This window comes from Conger conger, chromosome 18 (assembly GCF_963514075.1).
Source record: "Conger conger chromosome 18, fConCon1.1, whole genome shotgun sequence".
Taxonomy (NCBI): domain Eukaryota; kingdom Metazoa; phylum Chordata; class Actinopteri; order Anguilliformes; family Congridae; genus Conger; species Conger conger.
The window spans coordinates 20,988,194-21,004,520 of NC_083777.1; the positions used below are offsets into that span (position 1 = coordinate 20,988,194).

General features: G+C 42.1%; 1 protein-coding gene across 1 annotated transcript in view; it reads right to left on the reverse strand.

The window, feature by feature from the left end:
• LOC133118272 (protein bicaudal C homolog 1-like) overlaps nucleotides 1-16,327 on the reverse strand; it is a 55,589-nt gene that overhangs the window by 16,746 nt on the left and 22,516 nt on the right. The window contains exons 3-7 of the mRNA XM_061228127.1: nucleotides 13,228-13,297; nucleotides 6,064-6,143; nucleotides 5,238-5,396; nucleotides 4,432-4,485; nucleotides 190-372 (exon numbers count right to left, since the gene is read on the reverse strand). Of these exons, the coding sequence (XP_061084111.1) occupies nucleotides 190-372; nucleotides 4,432-4,485; nucleotides 5,238-5,396; nucleotides 6,064-6,143; nucleotides 13,228-13,297 (546 nt within the window). The remainder of the gene's footprint in view (nucleotides 1-189; nucleotides 373-4,431; nucleotides 4,486-5,237; nucleotides 5,397-6,063; nucleotides 6,144-13,227; nucleotides 13,298-16,327) is intronic.

Consider the following 16,327-nt stretch of genomic DNA (forward strand, 5'->3'; position numbering starts at 1 on the left):
AGTTACAGAGCCACTTAAAACGGGGGATGATGAAGTGGACACCACATTGCACCAGACGGGTTGAAACCTTTGCCAGAATGCCCAGGGGAGCTGCCCTGCATGGGACCGTTACAGCCACGTCGAGTCAGGACCGCGGTTTAAACCTAACGCGACCGCAGCGGACGGTGTGCCGTATCCAGGGGGGGTTACCTTGACGGCGGCGGCGTTGTCCTGCGAGCCCCTGACCGTTACCATGGTGCCGTACAGGCGGGTCCTCAGTTTGAAGGACACAGAGATGCCGTAGGTCTGGGAGATGTGCTGCACCGTGGGGGAGCTGGGGTCCGGCTGCACCATCGCTGGGAGTTCAAAGGTCAGGACCAGTGGAAGAAGCTCCTGTAGGAACAGGAACTTCATCACGGGGGTCCGAACCAAATTTAGCCACCATCACAGACATAATGTGTCTCAGTGTAAGAGGTAAATGTTGGCATTTATACAACACATTTTTTCAAAGCGCTGTACAATTGATTCTTCTCATTCACCCATTCATATACACACTCACACACCAACGGCGATTGGCTGCCATGCAAGGTACCAACCAGCTCGTCAGGAGCAACTGGGGGTCAGGTGTGTTGCTCAGGGACACTTCGACACACCCAGAGCAGGCTCGATCCGGCAACCCTGCCAGACGACTGCTCTTACCTCCTGAGCCCCCTGCGCTGCTCTAGAATCAGCTTTCCTATCATCCTATTCCTAAACTTCATCCATTATGAGCAAAAAAAGGTCCCAGATTACTGTTTACTATGAAACGCTCTATGAATAATAGACAAGCCAAAGGAACAGCACTGAGACAAACCTTCAAAGCCTCTAATCAACACTTTCACAGTCCGATAAGTACCCTCCACGGAGGCAGCAGAAGCACACTGAGAACATGCTCGTTCCTTGCAGAAGCCTGTGCTCAGGCCCTGTGCCACAGCCGACTGGCACTAAGGCCTAGCCTCGCTGGCTGCCAGAGAATGGTAAACAGTATAAATTACAGCGACCAAAAAAATGTAGCCATGATCACTACCATATGTTCCACACAGCAACATTAATATTATGCCTCCGAGCATGACTTTTGTTCCTGGAGAAGAAGGAATACTTTTCTAAATGGAAAACATGCAGTTTCTCTCACGCTTAACTGAAACAAGTCCAGGAAACCTGGTCTAGGCAGGAAGTGTGTGCTAAAAATAGAGGGCATAGGTACAATGCGTGAGGAGGAATCAGTTCTGCTATCTACATATCATGTGTGTTTACCTGACTTGCTTAAAACCCCTTTACATCAGACCAAAACATAAGATTCAGCTCATTTCACAAACATTGAGACAGTATTTCTTTTCTTATTTACTTGACTGAGAGAACCAAAAGCAAGGCCCATCCTGCATCATACTGTCTTCTGCTACAGGAGTGGAATCTGCTCCAATAAGAATGCATATCTAATTCATTAAAATATATAACTTGTGTGAGTCGAAGAGTGAGAAAGAGTACTGGGGTAGAGCATAACAGAGTTCGGCAGAGAAAGCACATGCATTTTTTCTTATTTGTTAAAGGGAAAATATTCAAAATGACTCACTGCAGTTGGCCTTTTGATAGTGCGGGGCTCCACTCGAGAGACATGCTAAGTACTCTTAACAGCATGCCGGTTGCCGTGAGCAACGTGGAACTTACATGTTCATCTCAACTTTCATCTTCATCCAATAATGCATCAGCCCCTAGAGGGCCGATACACATCCCTCCTATTACACAAGCTATTCACTCACGCAAAAGGGCTTACTATTAACTCAATTTCACGCTAGCCAGCTACATGTCTATATCAGATTTACTTTATGAACATTTAATGGGTATCTGTACATTCACCAGCCCCTCCATTCAGAACAAATCTTCCTTTCAGAGTTGAAAATAACTTAAAAAATAAATCGCTGATAGAGATCCAAAAATATTGCTTGGTATTTAATAAAATAATGAAAATATTTTGCAATTCATATCTTGATAAAGTGAAGCAAACCTGAACTGTAAATGTTACAGATTTGCCCTTTTCTTTTTTTAACATTTATAAACAGTAAAAATTAAAACAAAAAAAATTTGAAGAAACGTCTTAAGTTTAACTTTGTACCATTAAGAGGTCAGTTTCGCTTCTGTTCAGTAAATAATTACCTTGCTCAGGGTTACAATGGCATTCCCACCTGGGAATCATACCTAAAACCACTGAGTTTCAGCCCAGTTCCCCATTATGCTACACTGCTGCACCGCACCAGAGCAGCTATTGAGTTGGGGAAGGTCTGACGCAGGCCTTTTGGGTTTAAACTGGTCTGGTGTAGGCCCAGTTGGGTTTGAGCTTGTCTGGTGTGGTTTAGGCCCAGTTGGGTTTGAGCTTGTCTGGTATGGTTTTGTTGGGTTTAAAATTGTCAGGCACAGACCCAACTGAGTTTGAGCTAGTCTGGTGTGGCGTAGGCCCAGTTTTGTTTGAGCTGGTCAGGTGTAGATCCGGTTGGGTTTGAGCTGTTCTGGTGTAGGCCATATTGGGTTTGAGCTGGTCCTGGCCTGGTACTTAAGATGTGGCTGCCATGGCCTGATTGGATGATGCTGAGTTAAGGTGTGGAAGAGAAGGGGGGGCATACTCCTCTCTGTTGGGTTTAATATTGTCAGGCAGAGACCCAATTCAGTTTGACCTAGTCTGGTGTAGGCCCAGTTGGGTTTGAGCGGATCTGGTGTAGTCCCGTTGGGTTTCGGCTGGTCTGGTGCAGGCCATATTGAGTTTGAGCTAGTCTGGTGTTAAGTCCTGTTGGGCTTGAGCTGGTATGATGTCATTCCTGTTGAATTTTGTTGTTGAATTTCTGGCAAAGTTGGCAGGTATAGAACCTACTGAGACATGACTCAGGTCATAAGTCAAGAGAAACTCTGCTCCACGGTATATTTATGCTCAGAAACACCAATCTGCCAGTGTGGTTGTCAGAGTCCATTTCTGAAAACAATGCCATGTCTGTTTTGAGTTTTTTTTTGTTGAAAAGCCAGCGCAAATTTTAGCTCTGTTACATGCATGAATCAGAGCTCTCGACAGTCACTCAAGAGAGGAAGCCAGGTGTTACAATTCCTGTAAAATACTAGGAGGGCCTGGAAGGCACCAAATGGCACGGCTGGAAGGGACGTGCCCATGGAGAGCCAAGGAACATGAACCGCTGGACCGCAAAATTGAGACCGCCTCTCTGATCTGATCACCAACACATGTTCTACATCAAACTACGACACCAGACTCAAGATTCCAGATAACACCTCTTCTACAAAACTGCCGCGAACATCAAAGATTCCCGTAAGCCGCCCGCAGCGACAGACTAAACACCACGCACAGAGCTCTATGCGGTGAACTCTTAACGTGTTGCCATAGAAACAGAAACACAGGGTTACGGAGACGATCATATAAATAAGTGCTGTACAGGGTGTTCTAATAAAATAAACAAACACACCCACTGTCCCTGCTTATAACCCTGAGAGGTGAAATATAGTTCTTTTAGTACTTCAACAGCACAAAGACATAAAATACGGACAGTAAAAGACAAACGTACAACTGTGAGATCGTATTGGCTTTTAAACATGTGATTCCAAGACAGACTAGATTACACTAATATTGTGAATTCTAGCTTTGAGATTTTCCTCTTGCATAGATTATGCAAAGAGGTTTGGATTTATGTGATGCAACCAGGTGTGTTTCTGGTTAGGGGGCGTTTAAATTAAGGGTGCAAGTGAGTACAAGAACAGTAGTAGCATTAGCACAGCTGTGTTTCAGTATAGCTGTAGTACTAGCAAATCTGTGTTTCAGTATAGCTGTAGTACTATTACAGGTGTGTTTCATTATAGCTGTAGTACTAGTAAATCTGTGTTTCAGTATAGCTGTAGTACTATTACAGGTGTGTTTCAGTATAGCTGTAGTACTATCACAGGTGTGTTTCAGTATAGCTGTAGTACTATTACAGGTGTGTTTCAGTATAGCTGTAGTACTAGTAAATCTGTGTTTCAGTACAGCTGTAGTACTATTACAGGTGTGTTTCAGTATAGCTGTAGTACTATTTGCAGGTGTGTTTCAGTATAGCTGTAGTACTATTGCAGGTGTGTTTCAGTATAGCTGTAGTACTATTGCAGGTGTGTTTCAGTATAGCTGTAGTACTATTACAGGTGTGTTTCAGTATAGCTGTAGTACTATTTGCAGGTGTGTTTCACTATAGCTGTAGTACTATTTGCAGGTGTGTTTCAGTATAGCTGTAGTACTAGTACAGCTGTTTTTCAGTATAGCTGTAATACTATTACGGGTGTGTTTCAGTTTTGGGTTGACATTAGTACATGTGTGTTTCAGTTATGCCAGTACAGGTGTTTTTCGTTTAGGGCCAGCATGAAGGATGGTGGTGTGTAAAATAAGTTTATTACCCTTATTTTAGCTCTGGCTGTTTCCACCCCAGCTGGCTGGCCTGCGATGGACACCTGGGAGAGACACATCAGTCAGCACCTGCCACTGACAACATTTAAATCAGCAATAGCCATTACCGTGACCCATTAAGAAAGCAGAATCTATTATTTTTCACAGCTTAATGAGATCTTTTGGTGATCCCTGACCTCCCCAACAGCTTGTGGGAAAAAAAGCAGATGACACTGCTTAATTACTGATGTTTTTTGTATTCAAATACTTTTATACACTTTGCTGAGCTTGTCTGCTGTATTGGTACATATGAAATATTCTCAGAAAGTGCAAACCTGCCCATAAAAATGTAGATTTGGGTAATTTAGAGCGATAACATTTTCACATTTTGTCTACGGTATGTTGAACACATGCTTTTTGTTTTCTACCTGAATGCGGTCTTTAATCCCAAGTGCACAACTGTACACAAATGACAAATAAAACTTGAATAAATGAACATGTTCGCTATCATGCCAGATCGGAGCCTCTTCATTGGTCTTGAAGACCCAATTGTCCTTGACTTACCCCAAAGCTATCACCATCGCAAGCTCCCCCAGATTCCCACCAGGAAATCTTAGCAACTAAAAACATTTTAATTTTAATCAAGTCATACAAATTAAGTCACTGTCTTTGGAACAAGCTGGTCGAGGCCCAGGCCTTATAAAAGACAGCATTCAGTATTCTGGATGTGTCTGAGATCAGCCCAGAAGGAGAGTCCTCTGAGCTCTGGAGTAAATGTGCTGTATGTGAAGTGAGAGGCGATGGTGATGGGACAGACCTGGTTGCTCTTCTCAGCCTGGTTGTTGCGGTTGGAGTCAGGGAAGTGGATGTGGCAGCCGGTTTCTTCCATCACTTTCTTGATGTTGTTGCCTCCTTTCCCGATGACGTGGGAGTGCTCGGTGTGGGAGACGTCCATCTTGAGGGTCACGCGGCTGCCCTGTGAGAGAGAGAGGAGTCACTGGGTTCTGTACCACCATTATGCACACGCCATCCTCCAACACCCCCGGGCTCATTTGCACCTCACCCCATGGTCCCGAGTGTGGGAGCAGGAGGGAGCACTAGGTATTCTCACGGGAAGGTTACTGACCACACCTGAAACATCTCCCAAGTACAGTAGACTCATTTCACACACAGCAGACTATGGCAGGGGTCTGCAGCCCTGGTCTTGGACAGTATTAAGATCTGCTGGTTGTCACTGTTCCTCATAACTTCATTTTTATGAAAGTAGTTGGTCACATATTGCTTGCTTGCTGGTTATACATTGGTTGCTGACTTTTAGGTGGAAAAAACCTGGGGCCATTTAGCTATGGAGAAAGCAGGAACCAGGCTAGCAGACCCTGCGTCTATGGGCTTCCATCTGGAGGATCAATGACTGTGAGACTCCACCCTCACAAAAATCCCCTGCTTTCTGCCATCATATCACCATTAAGCCCTCAATGAGCTGGAACCAATTAAGAAATAAAAGCTTCCATTGCGTCTGCCAAACACACACGCAAGCGCACACACACACACACACACACACACACACCAACACACACAAACAAACACAGAAACACACACACACACTTAATAGCTTTGGGATGGCGGGCAGACCTTCCACTCACTTTGGCATCGAGGACGGACATGATTTTCTCTTTGGCCTCCTTCACTCTCTCCTTCTTCCCGCACACTTTGATGTGAGGATCTGAAAGAGAGGTTATTACCAGCAGGGCTGAGTCACATTCCCAGGCTCACAGCTCAACATTCACACATGAGCCAGAAACCGCTGAGTAAGGCTGCCTGTGCTTTATCAGCTACCATCTATCAATCAATCAATCAATCAATAATCAATCTGTCCATCAATCAATCAGTAAAGTAACCAATGAATCAGTCAATCCATTCATCAATATTTATTTTTTCCTAGCACCATTTACAGACATGCATCCAGGCACTACATAATACCGAACCCTTCTGTGAATAGAATATCTGAAAAGGATACTCCAACGTATTGTAAATAGGTGGACCTTTTTGAAAATATAATGATAAATGCATTTCATGTTTTATATTTAGTATTTAACGTATCCAGAGTTATTATCATTAATATAAAACTACAGCCCGTGTCTGAGTAAATCCTTTGTCCCAAACTCCAGTTATTCTTATATGTGACGTGATGTCCAACAAAATGCCTCAGTGGAAAAACATGCATCTTGCGAGTGTGTCTTTGGTGAGTCCACCTCAAAAACAAAACTGAACTCGCCACACACTCCGCTGCAGTAGGCCACAAATCTCAAGATAATCAAAACCGACTCATCCTTCTCTGTAAAGGATTAAGTCATGTTTAGCTTGGAGTTATACTCTGCTTTTAATAGCCTCCTATTTCCTGTTATTTCATCTGGTACTTGACAGACTTGCCAGACTGTATTAATGCGAGGCAAAAACAACACCTTCCGCTGTCAGAACAGAACACCTGTTTATATAGACCGAGGAACAATACTGCCACACCCCGAGAGTTCCAGTCAGCCAGGAACTCACTTTCATATTAATCAGGTGCAAGCTTTAAAAATATCTCTGTTCCTCTGAAACTTAACAACAACTTTCTCACAATTATTTGCTGACTTTTTCAAGAGCAGGTTCGGACAAAAGTCCAAAACAGACTGCCAAGGAAAAAAAATGTTGGTTTGGCGGATGAAAAGAACATGGTCTCAAACATTTCGATAGCGCTACGGCAACTGAAAAGGCAAGCAGGAAAGTAATGGTGGAAAAGGTAATATTTCAAATAAATTCTCATTCAATAACACACAGCTACCGTACATAAGTACACTTTTCCCACCACGTCTATACTCATTGTGCACACAATTGCAAAGGTTTAATTGCAGCCATTTTGGACCTTAGAGACCTTAATACTTGCAAATCAAACAAGGGATCTTTTAACATAAGAAGAGAAGAGTCTTTGCAGAAAATGGCTATGAAGCACTTTGCGGGAGGTCATGGACCACTACAGCTGCACTCGGTAGTGGACACAGACTCAATAGGGAATGGAAGGTGGGTCACATACAGTGAATGGTCTGAGTGTGACTGAAAGCCTTTCCTTTCAGAAACACAGGGATAGAGGACCGCATCATACAGCCACGGCAGGGCTGATAAGGGTGTGTTTTATGTGTCTCATATCACGGAGTGACTTGGGTATTCACCTCATGCCCTGCTTCAGAAAACCTCAGGTGGCCTCCTTAAAAACACACTGTTCAGATTAGTAATCAAGTTAAGGAAACCTTCGGGAAAAGAAAAAGTGTGTATTCTTTTACTCTTGTGGCAACGGTAAAATTATTCCAACAGTAGTCTAAATAAAAAAGCAAATATAACACTTGTGAGTTAAAGTCTTGGAATAAGGAGCAGTAACACGCAAACTCTGGACGGTGGAGCAGTTATGTGGTGAGGGACGTAACTGAGTGTGGTAAAGGCCTGATCTAAACACATTAAAGTGCACTAAAACAAGAGGTCACCTATAGAAACACAGGAAAATAGTGGTGTCAGGAGACTAAAGTTGTGCTTCTGGAACAGGGCTGATGAGATGCCAGCTCATGTAGGTGGTGTGCTACCAGTAGAGGGTGCTCACTATCACCTCCTGACCAAGCCTGGTTAGTCGTCATTGTTTATCACATTAAAGCAATTCTACATTTGAACATACGCCACAAATTACTTTGAGTGTAAGTACTTTTGAAGCATTCATCAAAAAGAGCATCGTTTTGTGTTAACGGCCCCACTGTAGCAAAGTAATTAAGAGTACTGCATGGTATGCAAATAAAAACGTGTTTCTAATTACACTCGGCATAACCATCGACACAACACAATAAAACGCATTTTTGACATTTTCTACCATTCACTGTGAAGATTAATAGCTTTCACAGATTAATGACTTTGTGGAGAAAAAGTTGTTCGTTTCCAAGACACATCTGGGACAAGAACTACAAAGCAATAATAGGAACTGTTTACAATCTTGTAGATTCGTAATAACACTGGGAAAAGCACTGTGGTGTCACACACACACATACACACACACACAAAGGATTTACTGCACTTTCAACAAAGCTTTGGCAAGCAGCGAACCAATCAAAGCAAACTTGGTGATTATGAGAATGAAAATATTAATTTTAGCCTAAATTAATCCCGTTGTTTGTAACACTCTGGCTGCACTCTGGGCTCAGCAGGAAGCCGCTGTTTTTCCACCGCATACTTTGAATTGTTGAGAGCCATGTGCGGTCACACTCCACCGGGGTACGTCAGAGGGTGAATGTACGCACACGGGTCTTTGGGAAAAACACAGAAACCATATGAATTGGGGATAAAACATTTTTTTTTCTTATTTTATAGGGCACACCATTAAAACTACTGTGACTGCAGAATAACGTAAGGAGTTAAGTTAAAGGAGAACAGCTGTGGTCAGATTCCTCCTTGTGGCCGCAGCTTGCCTGGTTCTGGAAAAAGGAGTATGTTCACTGGCTTCCATCAAATGTGTAAACTGTTCATTTGGTTTCCCGTCTGGTGAAGATTCACTCTTCTAGTACATGGGCTTAGTCGAACATCTGAAGCACAATTCGATGCTTGTTTGGTAAACAGTAATACGGTCACATTACCCTATATTCAGGTTTAGAATTGATTCAAATACTTCCCGAGCAAAAGTTGACAGGACCACTAAACATCATAAATGATCAGAATAGCAAATGTGAACTAAAAAAACCAACACAATATTAACAGGTAAAATATTTAAATAGGATTAGTAAAAAAAAACTGTTTCTGCTCCAGCTTGCTCACTGATGTACGTTATCAAATTGGAAAAGAAGCCTGTAACACTCTGAGAGAAAAACACTGGCTGGGACCCCCCTGGGGAACAGATGAAAGTGAGCCATTGAAGTAAGAAGCACGGTGTGATGCTCTAGAGTAGGCGCGTCAAACTCCAGTCTTGGAGGGCCATAGTGTCTGCAGCTATTTGTGATTTCCTTTCAATCTGCAGCCATTTAAGGCCTTAAGAACAAGCACTGTGGGCTTCCAGGCCTGAAGTCTGACACCCCTGCACGAGATGCAAGCTGGTCTTATTATGGGATAGCACAGGGAGATATTAAGGACGAGTTCAGGTGAGAACATTTAAATAAAAAAGACAAACCCAGAATGGGACAAATTGACTGGGGAATTGACTGCATTATTCTACAGAAAACTAGTTTCAGGTTTGAGTGTTAAAACAGGTGGGGGATCCTAGACCACACAGTGTCATTCTACTGTAAATGATGCTAAAGTTTAGGTGCTAAGGTCCCTCCAGTGGCTGTAATCCCACGGGGAACATAATTATTAACCTCTCCAGCATCTTAAATGTTCAGATTACATTGGTGTCAATAGGCAATGTAATCTATTTTCAATATTGCCAAGATATTCCCACTTATTTTTTAATGTTCGGAAGGCTAACACTAAGAAATATATTGTTAGAAATAAAGTGTCACCGATCTTAAGAAGCTCCAGAGTTTTAATGTGGAATAAATGGCAACTGCAAAAGCGATACGTAGCACAGTCAGAAATGCGGTGCAGGACATTCTGTGAACTGCTGACTAACGTTAAGGCCAGATAAGAAATGAATCCTTTAGAGTCATTTAGTGAAATATGGGAACAGTGAGACTCTATGAAGCATCCACAGTACCTGACTTGCTATGATGCGATGAAGAAAATCTTTAGAAAACTGGACAACAGAGCCGCTGGCATTGCAATATAAGTGCAGTGTTAGCAGCACTATTAAACTAATAGCCTTTTCTATGAAGCCTTCTTCGGCCGCTTAAGGTGCCGGCTTGATGGAAAATATGAGTACATTCATGTAGGCCTATAAATTGGATAGAGTTACACTGTAATTTTAAAGGGGAAATCAGGGCATTCAGATACAAAACAGGGTTTTCAGCAAAGCAAGCAAACGGACATTAAGTGAAATGCGAATTCAGTTAAATGTGCTCATTGTGCACTTACAGCTCAAGTAAGATTAGTTTATCTCCCTTTTTTTTTTAGACGTTATCGACTAATAAAATGAAATGATGAATAACAATTGGACACGCTATAAAGAGCAGGAGTACATGTTTTCTTTTTTCATTTGTCCTATCCTCTTAAGGAAAACATTTAAAATGTGCCCAGTTCTTGCAAGAAACAGGACACAATCACCTTTTTTTGCTCTGAAACTGAGACTCCTGGAACTAACCGGAGTTAACCAGACCCTCTTTGAAGACCACGCAGCAGCTTTGACTCAGTGAAAGAGCCAGGTGACATTCCTTATGTGTAATCTTCCAGTATAGCCCCGCCTATTCACCACTTACAGACAACCTTTATTGCTGTATGGCATACAAACTGCAATCTTTGCAAGTGGCTTCTTCAGGAAGCAGGGTGCCACTATGGAGCGGAAGCCATTTCCAGGTTGGTGACTGCAGACAGTTCCCACAGGTCAGCCATATTAATGAGCGGTTCCCATGAAGAACCCGGGCCACAATAACACTCCAGCCAGCAGCGGGAGGCCTCCCCCTGTCAGCGAGGCTCTGGCCTCCATTAAACCTGCCGGCTCCCATTCCCTCTCCTCCTGCGCACACACACACTCCACACACGCACACACACACACACTCGCTCCGCTCTGTGGTTCAGTTTCCATGGAAACGGCGGCAGCACACAGGAGCCCAGCGGCTGAGTGAGATAAGGCCTCAGCAACAGAGCAGCCTGGATGCTGTTTTCCCCGAAACCTCTCCCCTCCCTCTTCAGCCAGAATAAAGACATCAGCGTCCAGTTAGTGCTCCTCTCCACTTCTGTAACAAGGCTCTTTCAAAGTATAGATTTTCTGTACGGCATGGACCACCGCTTATCCTGAACAGGGTCGCAGGGGGGCTGGAGCCTATCCCAGCATACATTGGGCGAAAGGCAGGAATACACCCTGGACAGGTCGCCAGTCCACACCATTCACTCACACACTCATACCTATGGGCAATTCAGACTCTCCAATCAGCCTAACCTGCATGTCTTTGGACTGTGGGAGGAAACCGGAGTACCCGGAGGAAACCCACGCAAACACGGGGAGAACATGTAAATTCCACACAGAGAGGCCCCGGCCGACGGAGATTCTAACCCAGGACCTCCTTGCATTGAGGCGGCAGTGCCCTTATCAAGTATTGGAATTCTAATAAACAAGTCACTAAAAATGGTTGATTTATTCGGAATTATTCAAAGGAATCATAGTCTTCATTTCCACCAGGAAGCAAAATCCTTAAGCTCTAGTTACACATATAACTAACCTCAGGTCACATTTATAATAACTGCTAGAAGACCACCTGTATTGGCAATAGCAATGAACTACAGACAGCCAATTAACAGTCACTCCCCCTGAGCAAGAACAGCTGTGCACTTTAATGTGTGCTGGTGGCTGTATATCACAGTTTCCTTTCTGTAAAAAGCAGGAATAATTCGCGGATGCAGTCATAATACAACAGAAACGCATTGCTTAACATTATTCCACCAGGGGATTTTCTTCTATTAAGCAAGCCTCAGAGCTGCTTGCCAAGAGACACAGTGGTGTGCCAGAATTCAGCTGACCCTTAACCTCGAGACAAGTGATTGCAAATAGCCGTGCAAATGAACTCGGGCACTAAGGTCAGACTAAGTTTTGAAAGCGATCTAAACTCAACTCCTGACCTCCTGTTGTTAGTTTATTTCACTGATTGGAACGCCAGTTACGTCAAGAAACGTCGACTGAAAAGTTCAGGCTGTCATCTCTGAGGAGATGAGGTGCACTGGCGCCCCCTTATGACCCCGGAGAAATGTGCAATGAATGCAGACTCCAAACAAACATTGCTTCAGATTCCGATAAGACATTGTTAATGTGCTCAAATGGGGAATTTTTTTTATTCATATCTCCAAAGACTATGCAACAATCCAAGCAATTCAATATGTTGTGTTTTGATGGGAATGGAACAAAGCAGTGATGTAATGGATAACCTGTGTGATAAGACAATTATGTTTGCTTTGCATTTCCAATATCATTTACTGTAAATCATCTAAGTTACAACAATAACAAACAAACTGCCTGGAGATTCTATGCTTATTCATGGGCTTATGTTTTGATTATTGTCAAATCACCCAATCACCTTCTCAAGATTAGGGGTCTTAAGGCAAGCTGTTAGACAAAAGGGGTGGTAGATATCCAAGATCAAGCACGGAGGACCGCAGACTTTAGTGTCTAATTTTGATGCTAGAACTGTAAGGCTAACATAGCAGCACACCAAAGCTATCGCTTAGCATGCTCACACAAGAGAGCCAAACAAACTCAGGAAGAGAGAGAGGAGTGCAGGATGACATGTTCTCCAAGAGGACGTTTAGTACAATGTCTCTCATTATATAATAACGATTCAGAACAGGGCTCTGAGAGGAAATTAAATTCAGTGCAGGCTACCTCATGATTGATGGCAAACTAATTATTTTAAGCTTTGTGAAGTGGTATACGTATTGTTTCATGGAAATGCAGGCATGTTTTGAGTGAGAGTCATATTTAAAGAAATAACATTTAAGCTTAATGAATCACATCCTACGCTATTCATATGATGTCATGGCCAGAGTATAACTACTGTTTCTAATGATAATCTCCAGAATAAAATACCAAACCGACACAAATACACAGGCGCAAACATATACAGACACATATGCATGCACACATGCACACATGCAAAATATATATATTCACATCGCACAAACAAATTTAAACTTGAAAGAGGGAAATTCGTGCTCACCTTTCTTAGACTTGGCACCAATCTTCAATTTTGAAGGCCATGCAATCTGAGTTTTTGTTTCCTCCATAACCTGTAAGAGATTAAAGCTGACATTTTAATTAAATGATACCAAAAATACCCTAATAAATGTTCAATGGAACAAATCTTGGTGATGTGGATAGAGATGCTGATAAGGAGTAATGGACTGACAACAAACCATTCAGAGAATGCTTTGCATATCATTATATATACAAAGTGCCAGTATAAATAAAGAAAAATATTTTATATTGGCACAAGGGACTTCAGTTTAATAACAGCATATGAACGATTGTTGTGTCAAAAAACACCTAAAATAATGTTATAAATCTCCATAACAAAACAAACAAACAAAGTTCAAAACAGAGATGTGAAACACCAAGAAGGGGTAAATTGAATGAACTGGCTACGTGGATAATAAATGTCATCAAGACAGAGAAAAGGTGTGTAGACTGCTCATCTTGGGCTGGGTGGCGTTCAAACTCTACAAGCCTGAAACAGTGTTCTTTCATTTCAAACGCAATGCACCTTCAAAATGCGATATCCTTCATAGGCTACTTTGGATTATCGGTAAACGGGTCCCCCTTTCTCAAGAATGCCCCCAAAATGGCTAGCTATCGGAAGAGCTTGCTGCGTGTCCTGTTTCCAAACCCCGTCTGTCTCGCTCTTAAAATCTGCCGTCTTGCTGAAACACACCTACGGGAGAAATAATTGAGGGCGCTAAAGCCACCGGTTGATTGTACTACATTGCGCTGACTACTTCACTGTTTAAAATGATGCCAAACTGTTTCAGTCGGACTGGCAATCCTCAGCCGCGAACATCTCACGTTTTCGAAGGGCACGTGGACACGGTTGGCTCCGAAGCACATGAGACAACCGTTAACTGGAACTAGCCCCGCACAAGCCTGATGAATCAACAAACAAAACAAACGTAACGAGGAGCATATGGGTGAGCGCAGCTGAAAAAACGCGATGCTGATGTCTTCTGTATACCAAGTATTTTCCACAGGCTTGTGGAGCCGTCTCACCTTAGGCTACTTCCTGTACAACAACGGGGGAATCAAATACTTCTGCCGAGAGAATCAAACATGAAACATCTGGTTTGCTTTAGAGGCTGACTTGTGAAATGGCAGTGCTTGAAAAGTCCTTTAACACTAAAATATCCGTCAGGCCTAACTCTGTGTTCAAGTATTTAGTCAAGGTTAAAAAGGTAAAATGACACATGTGCCCAGATAGTTTCAGTAATCAAATGGTGAAAATAGCTATTTTATGTCAAACATACCTGAAAATATTTTTATAAATATAGAAAATTCCAGTATCCCAATAATGTCCTCTAGCAGGAGTTAGTACTACAAAGTATTCTGTGTGCCTATATAATTCCGTTTAGTCACACAGGTGTTCACATCACTGCGAAAGACCACTTTCCCATGGAAATTCATGCCGAACATTACCCCATAACACTGACAATGGTGAACTCCTTTGAACTGTTATTCACAGAAATACACCACATGGATAATCTGTAGGTGTCAGTTGGCCAATAACAAACAAGAATGCTAAGAAATCTATGACACATTTGCTTTTGGAAAACGTGAAGGCAGAATGGTCTAGTCGAGCTCCCACACTGCAGAATCAAATCTTGACCTTGATCCAGTGTAAACTGATGCCAAGAGATCGGTTTGCTATGCATAATGTGATTTGGCTATACATCCAGTGTCTATAAAAAGTATTCACCCCCTTGGACATTTTCACATATTACAACATAGAATCACTATTGATTTAATTACACTTTTTCTGCCACTGATCAACACAAAAATACTCTGTGATGTGAAAGTGAAAACAAATTTCTACAAACCAATCTAAATTAATTATCAGAATACTTCTTATAAGCAGACATGTTGCATTTTATGTATATCCCATGACAATTATGTCACAATCAAATGTAGTTAATGCAGATAAAATGATTATTTAACTTTTCTAACCACCATAATGTATGCACCCCTCACACTCCATAACCTTGAACTTCTAACTAAATATTTTTCCTTCCATAGTTTTAAAAAGTTTTTTTCTTTTGTGAATTCATTTACGGTTGAATTATGTTGACAGCTTCTACCGGTAAACAAATAACAAAAATCACACGGCTTCCTGTCTTAGATTCCTAGTCTTGGATATTATGTTTCTGTAATGGCTAGAACAGATTCTGACAAGGATTGTTCATAAATCTGGAGGTGACCCTGAAGTTTATTCTTCCCAAAAATGAGCACCCTAAAATCAACTGGACAAGTTTCCCTTGAGAAACCTACTCTTCAGCCCACTTTATCCAACATTCAGCTGGCCATGGCAATATGGTTCACAAGATCTTGGCTGTTCATGGCACATCTGTGACATTATACATGACAATACTATTTATGGCTTATTATACACAACTGCACGTATCCTGTTCAGAAACCATTTCAGTGCTAACATCAAGAAATCCGTTGGATTAAAGAGCGCGCCAATATTTTAAAATGTTTTTATTTCTTTTGACTTGGATTTCAGAACCTAGACTTTTCAAATTCTCACAGTTGCCAAATTGAGCTAGTGAAATAATTGAACTGAATTATTTAATTTTGGCTTACTTCCCATTTTCTTCTCGGGTCTAGCATCACAAACTTGGTGCTATTCTAACGTTGCTGCTATTTTTGGCAAGCTTGGGCAGACCACACACCTCTAGACGTGTAGCAGTTTATTTTTACAATAAATCTGCAAATACTTATCAAATGGGTCCAGCACTAACCGTAAATGAGTTGACCCATGAGTATAATGCATGCCCATTCTTCACTTGCTGTTGTTTTAGTATTACTGAACCCTGTACTTCACGTCTTACCTCAGTTTCGAATTAGAAACCTTCAGAATATCTGTGAAATATTTGGAGGAAAGGACATAAATAAAAAGGCAGGGTGACATAATATTCTTTGTCCTACTCTAGAGGACAGCACTTGATGAAGTTAAGAGCTTCGACCCTTGTACAGGAAGTCAATGACGCCGCTGAATGAATGACTAAACCAATGCTACGCATTGTGACATGACATTTGGATTACTTAACTGT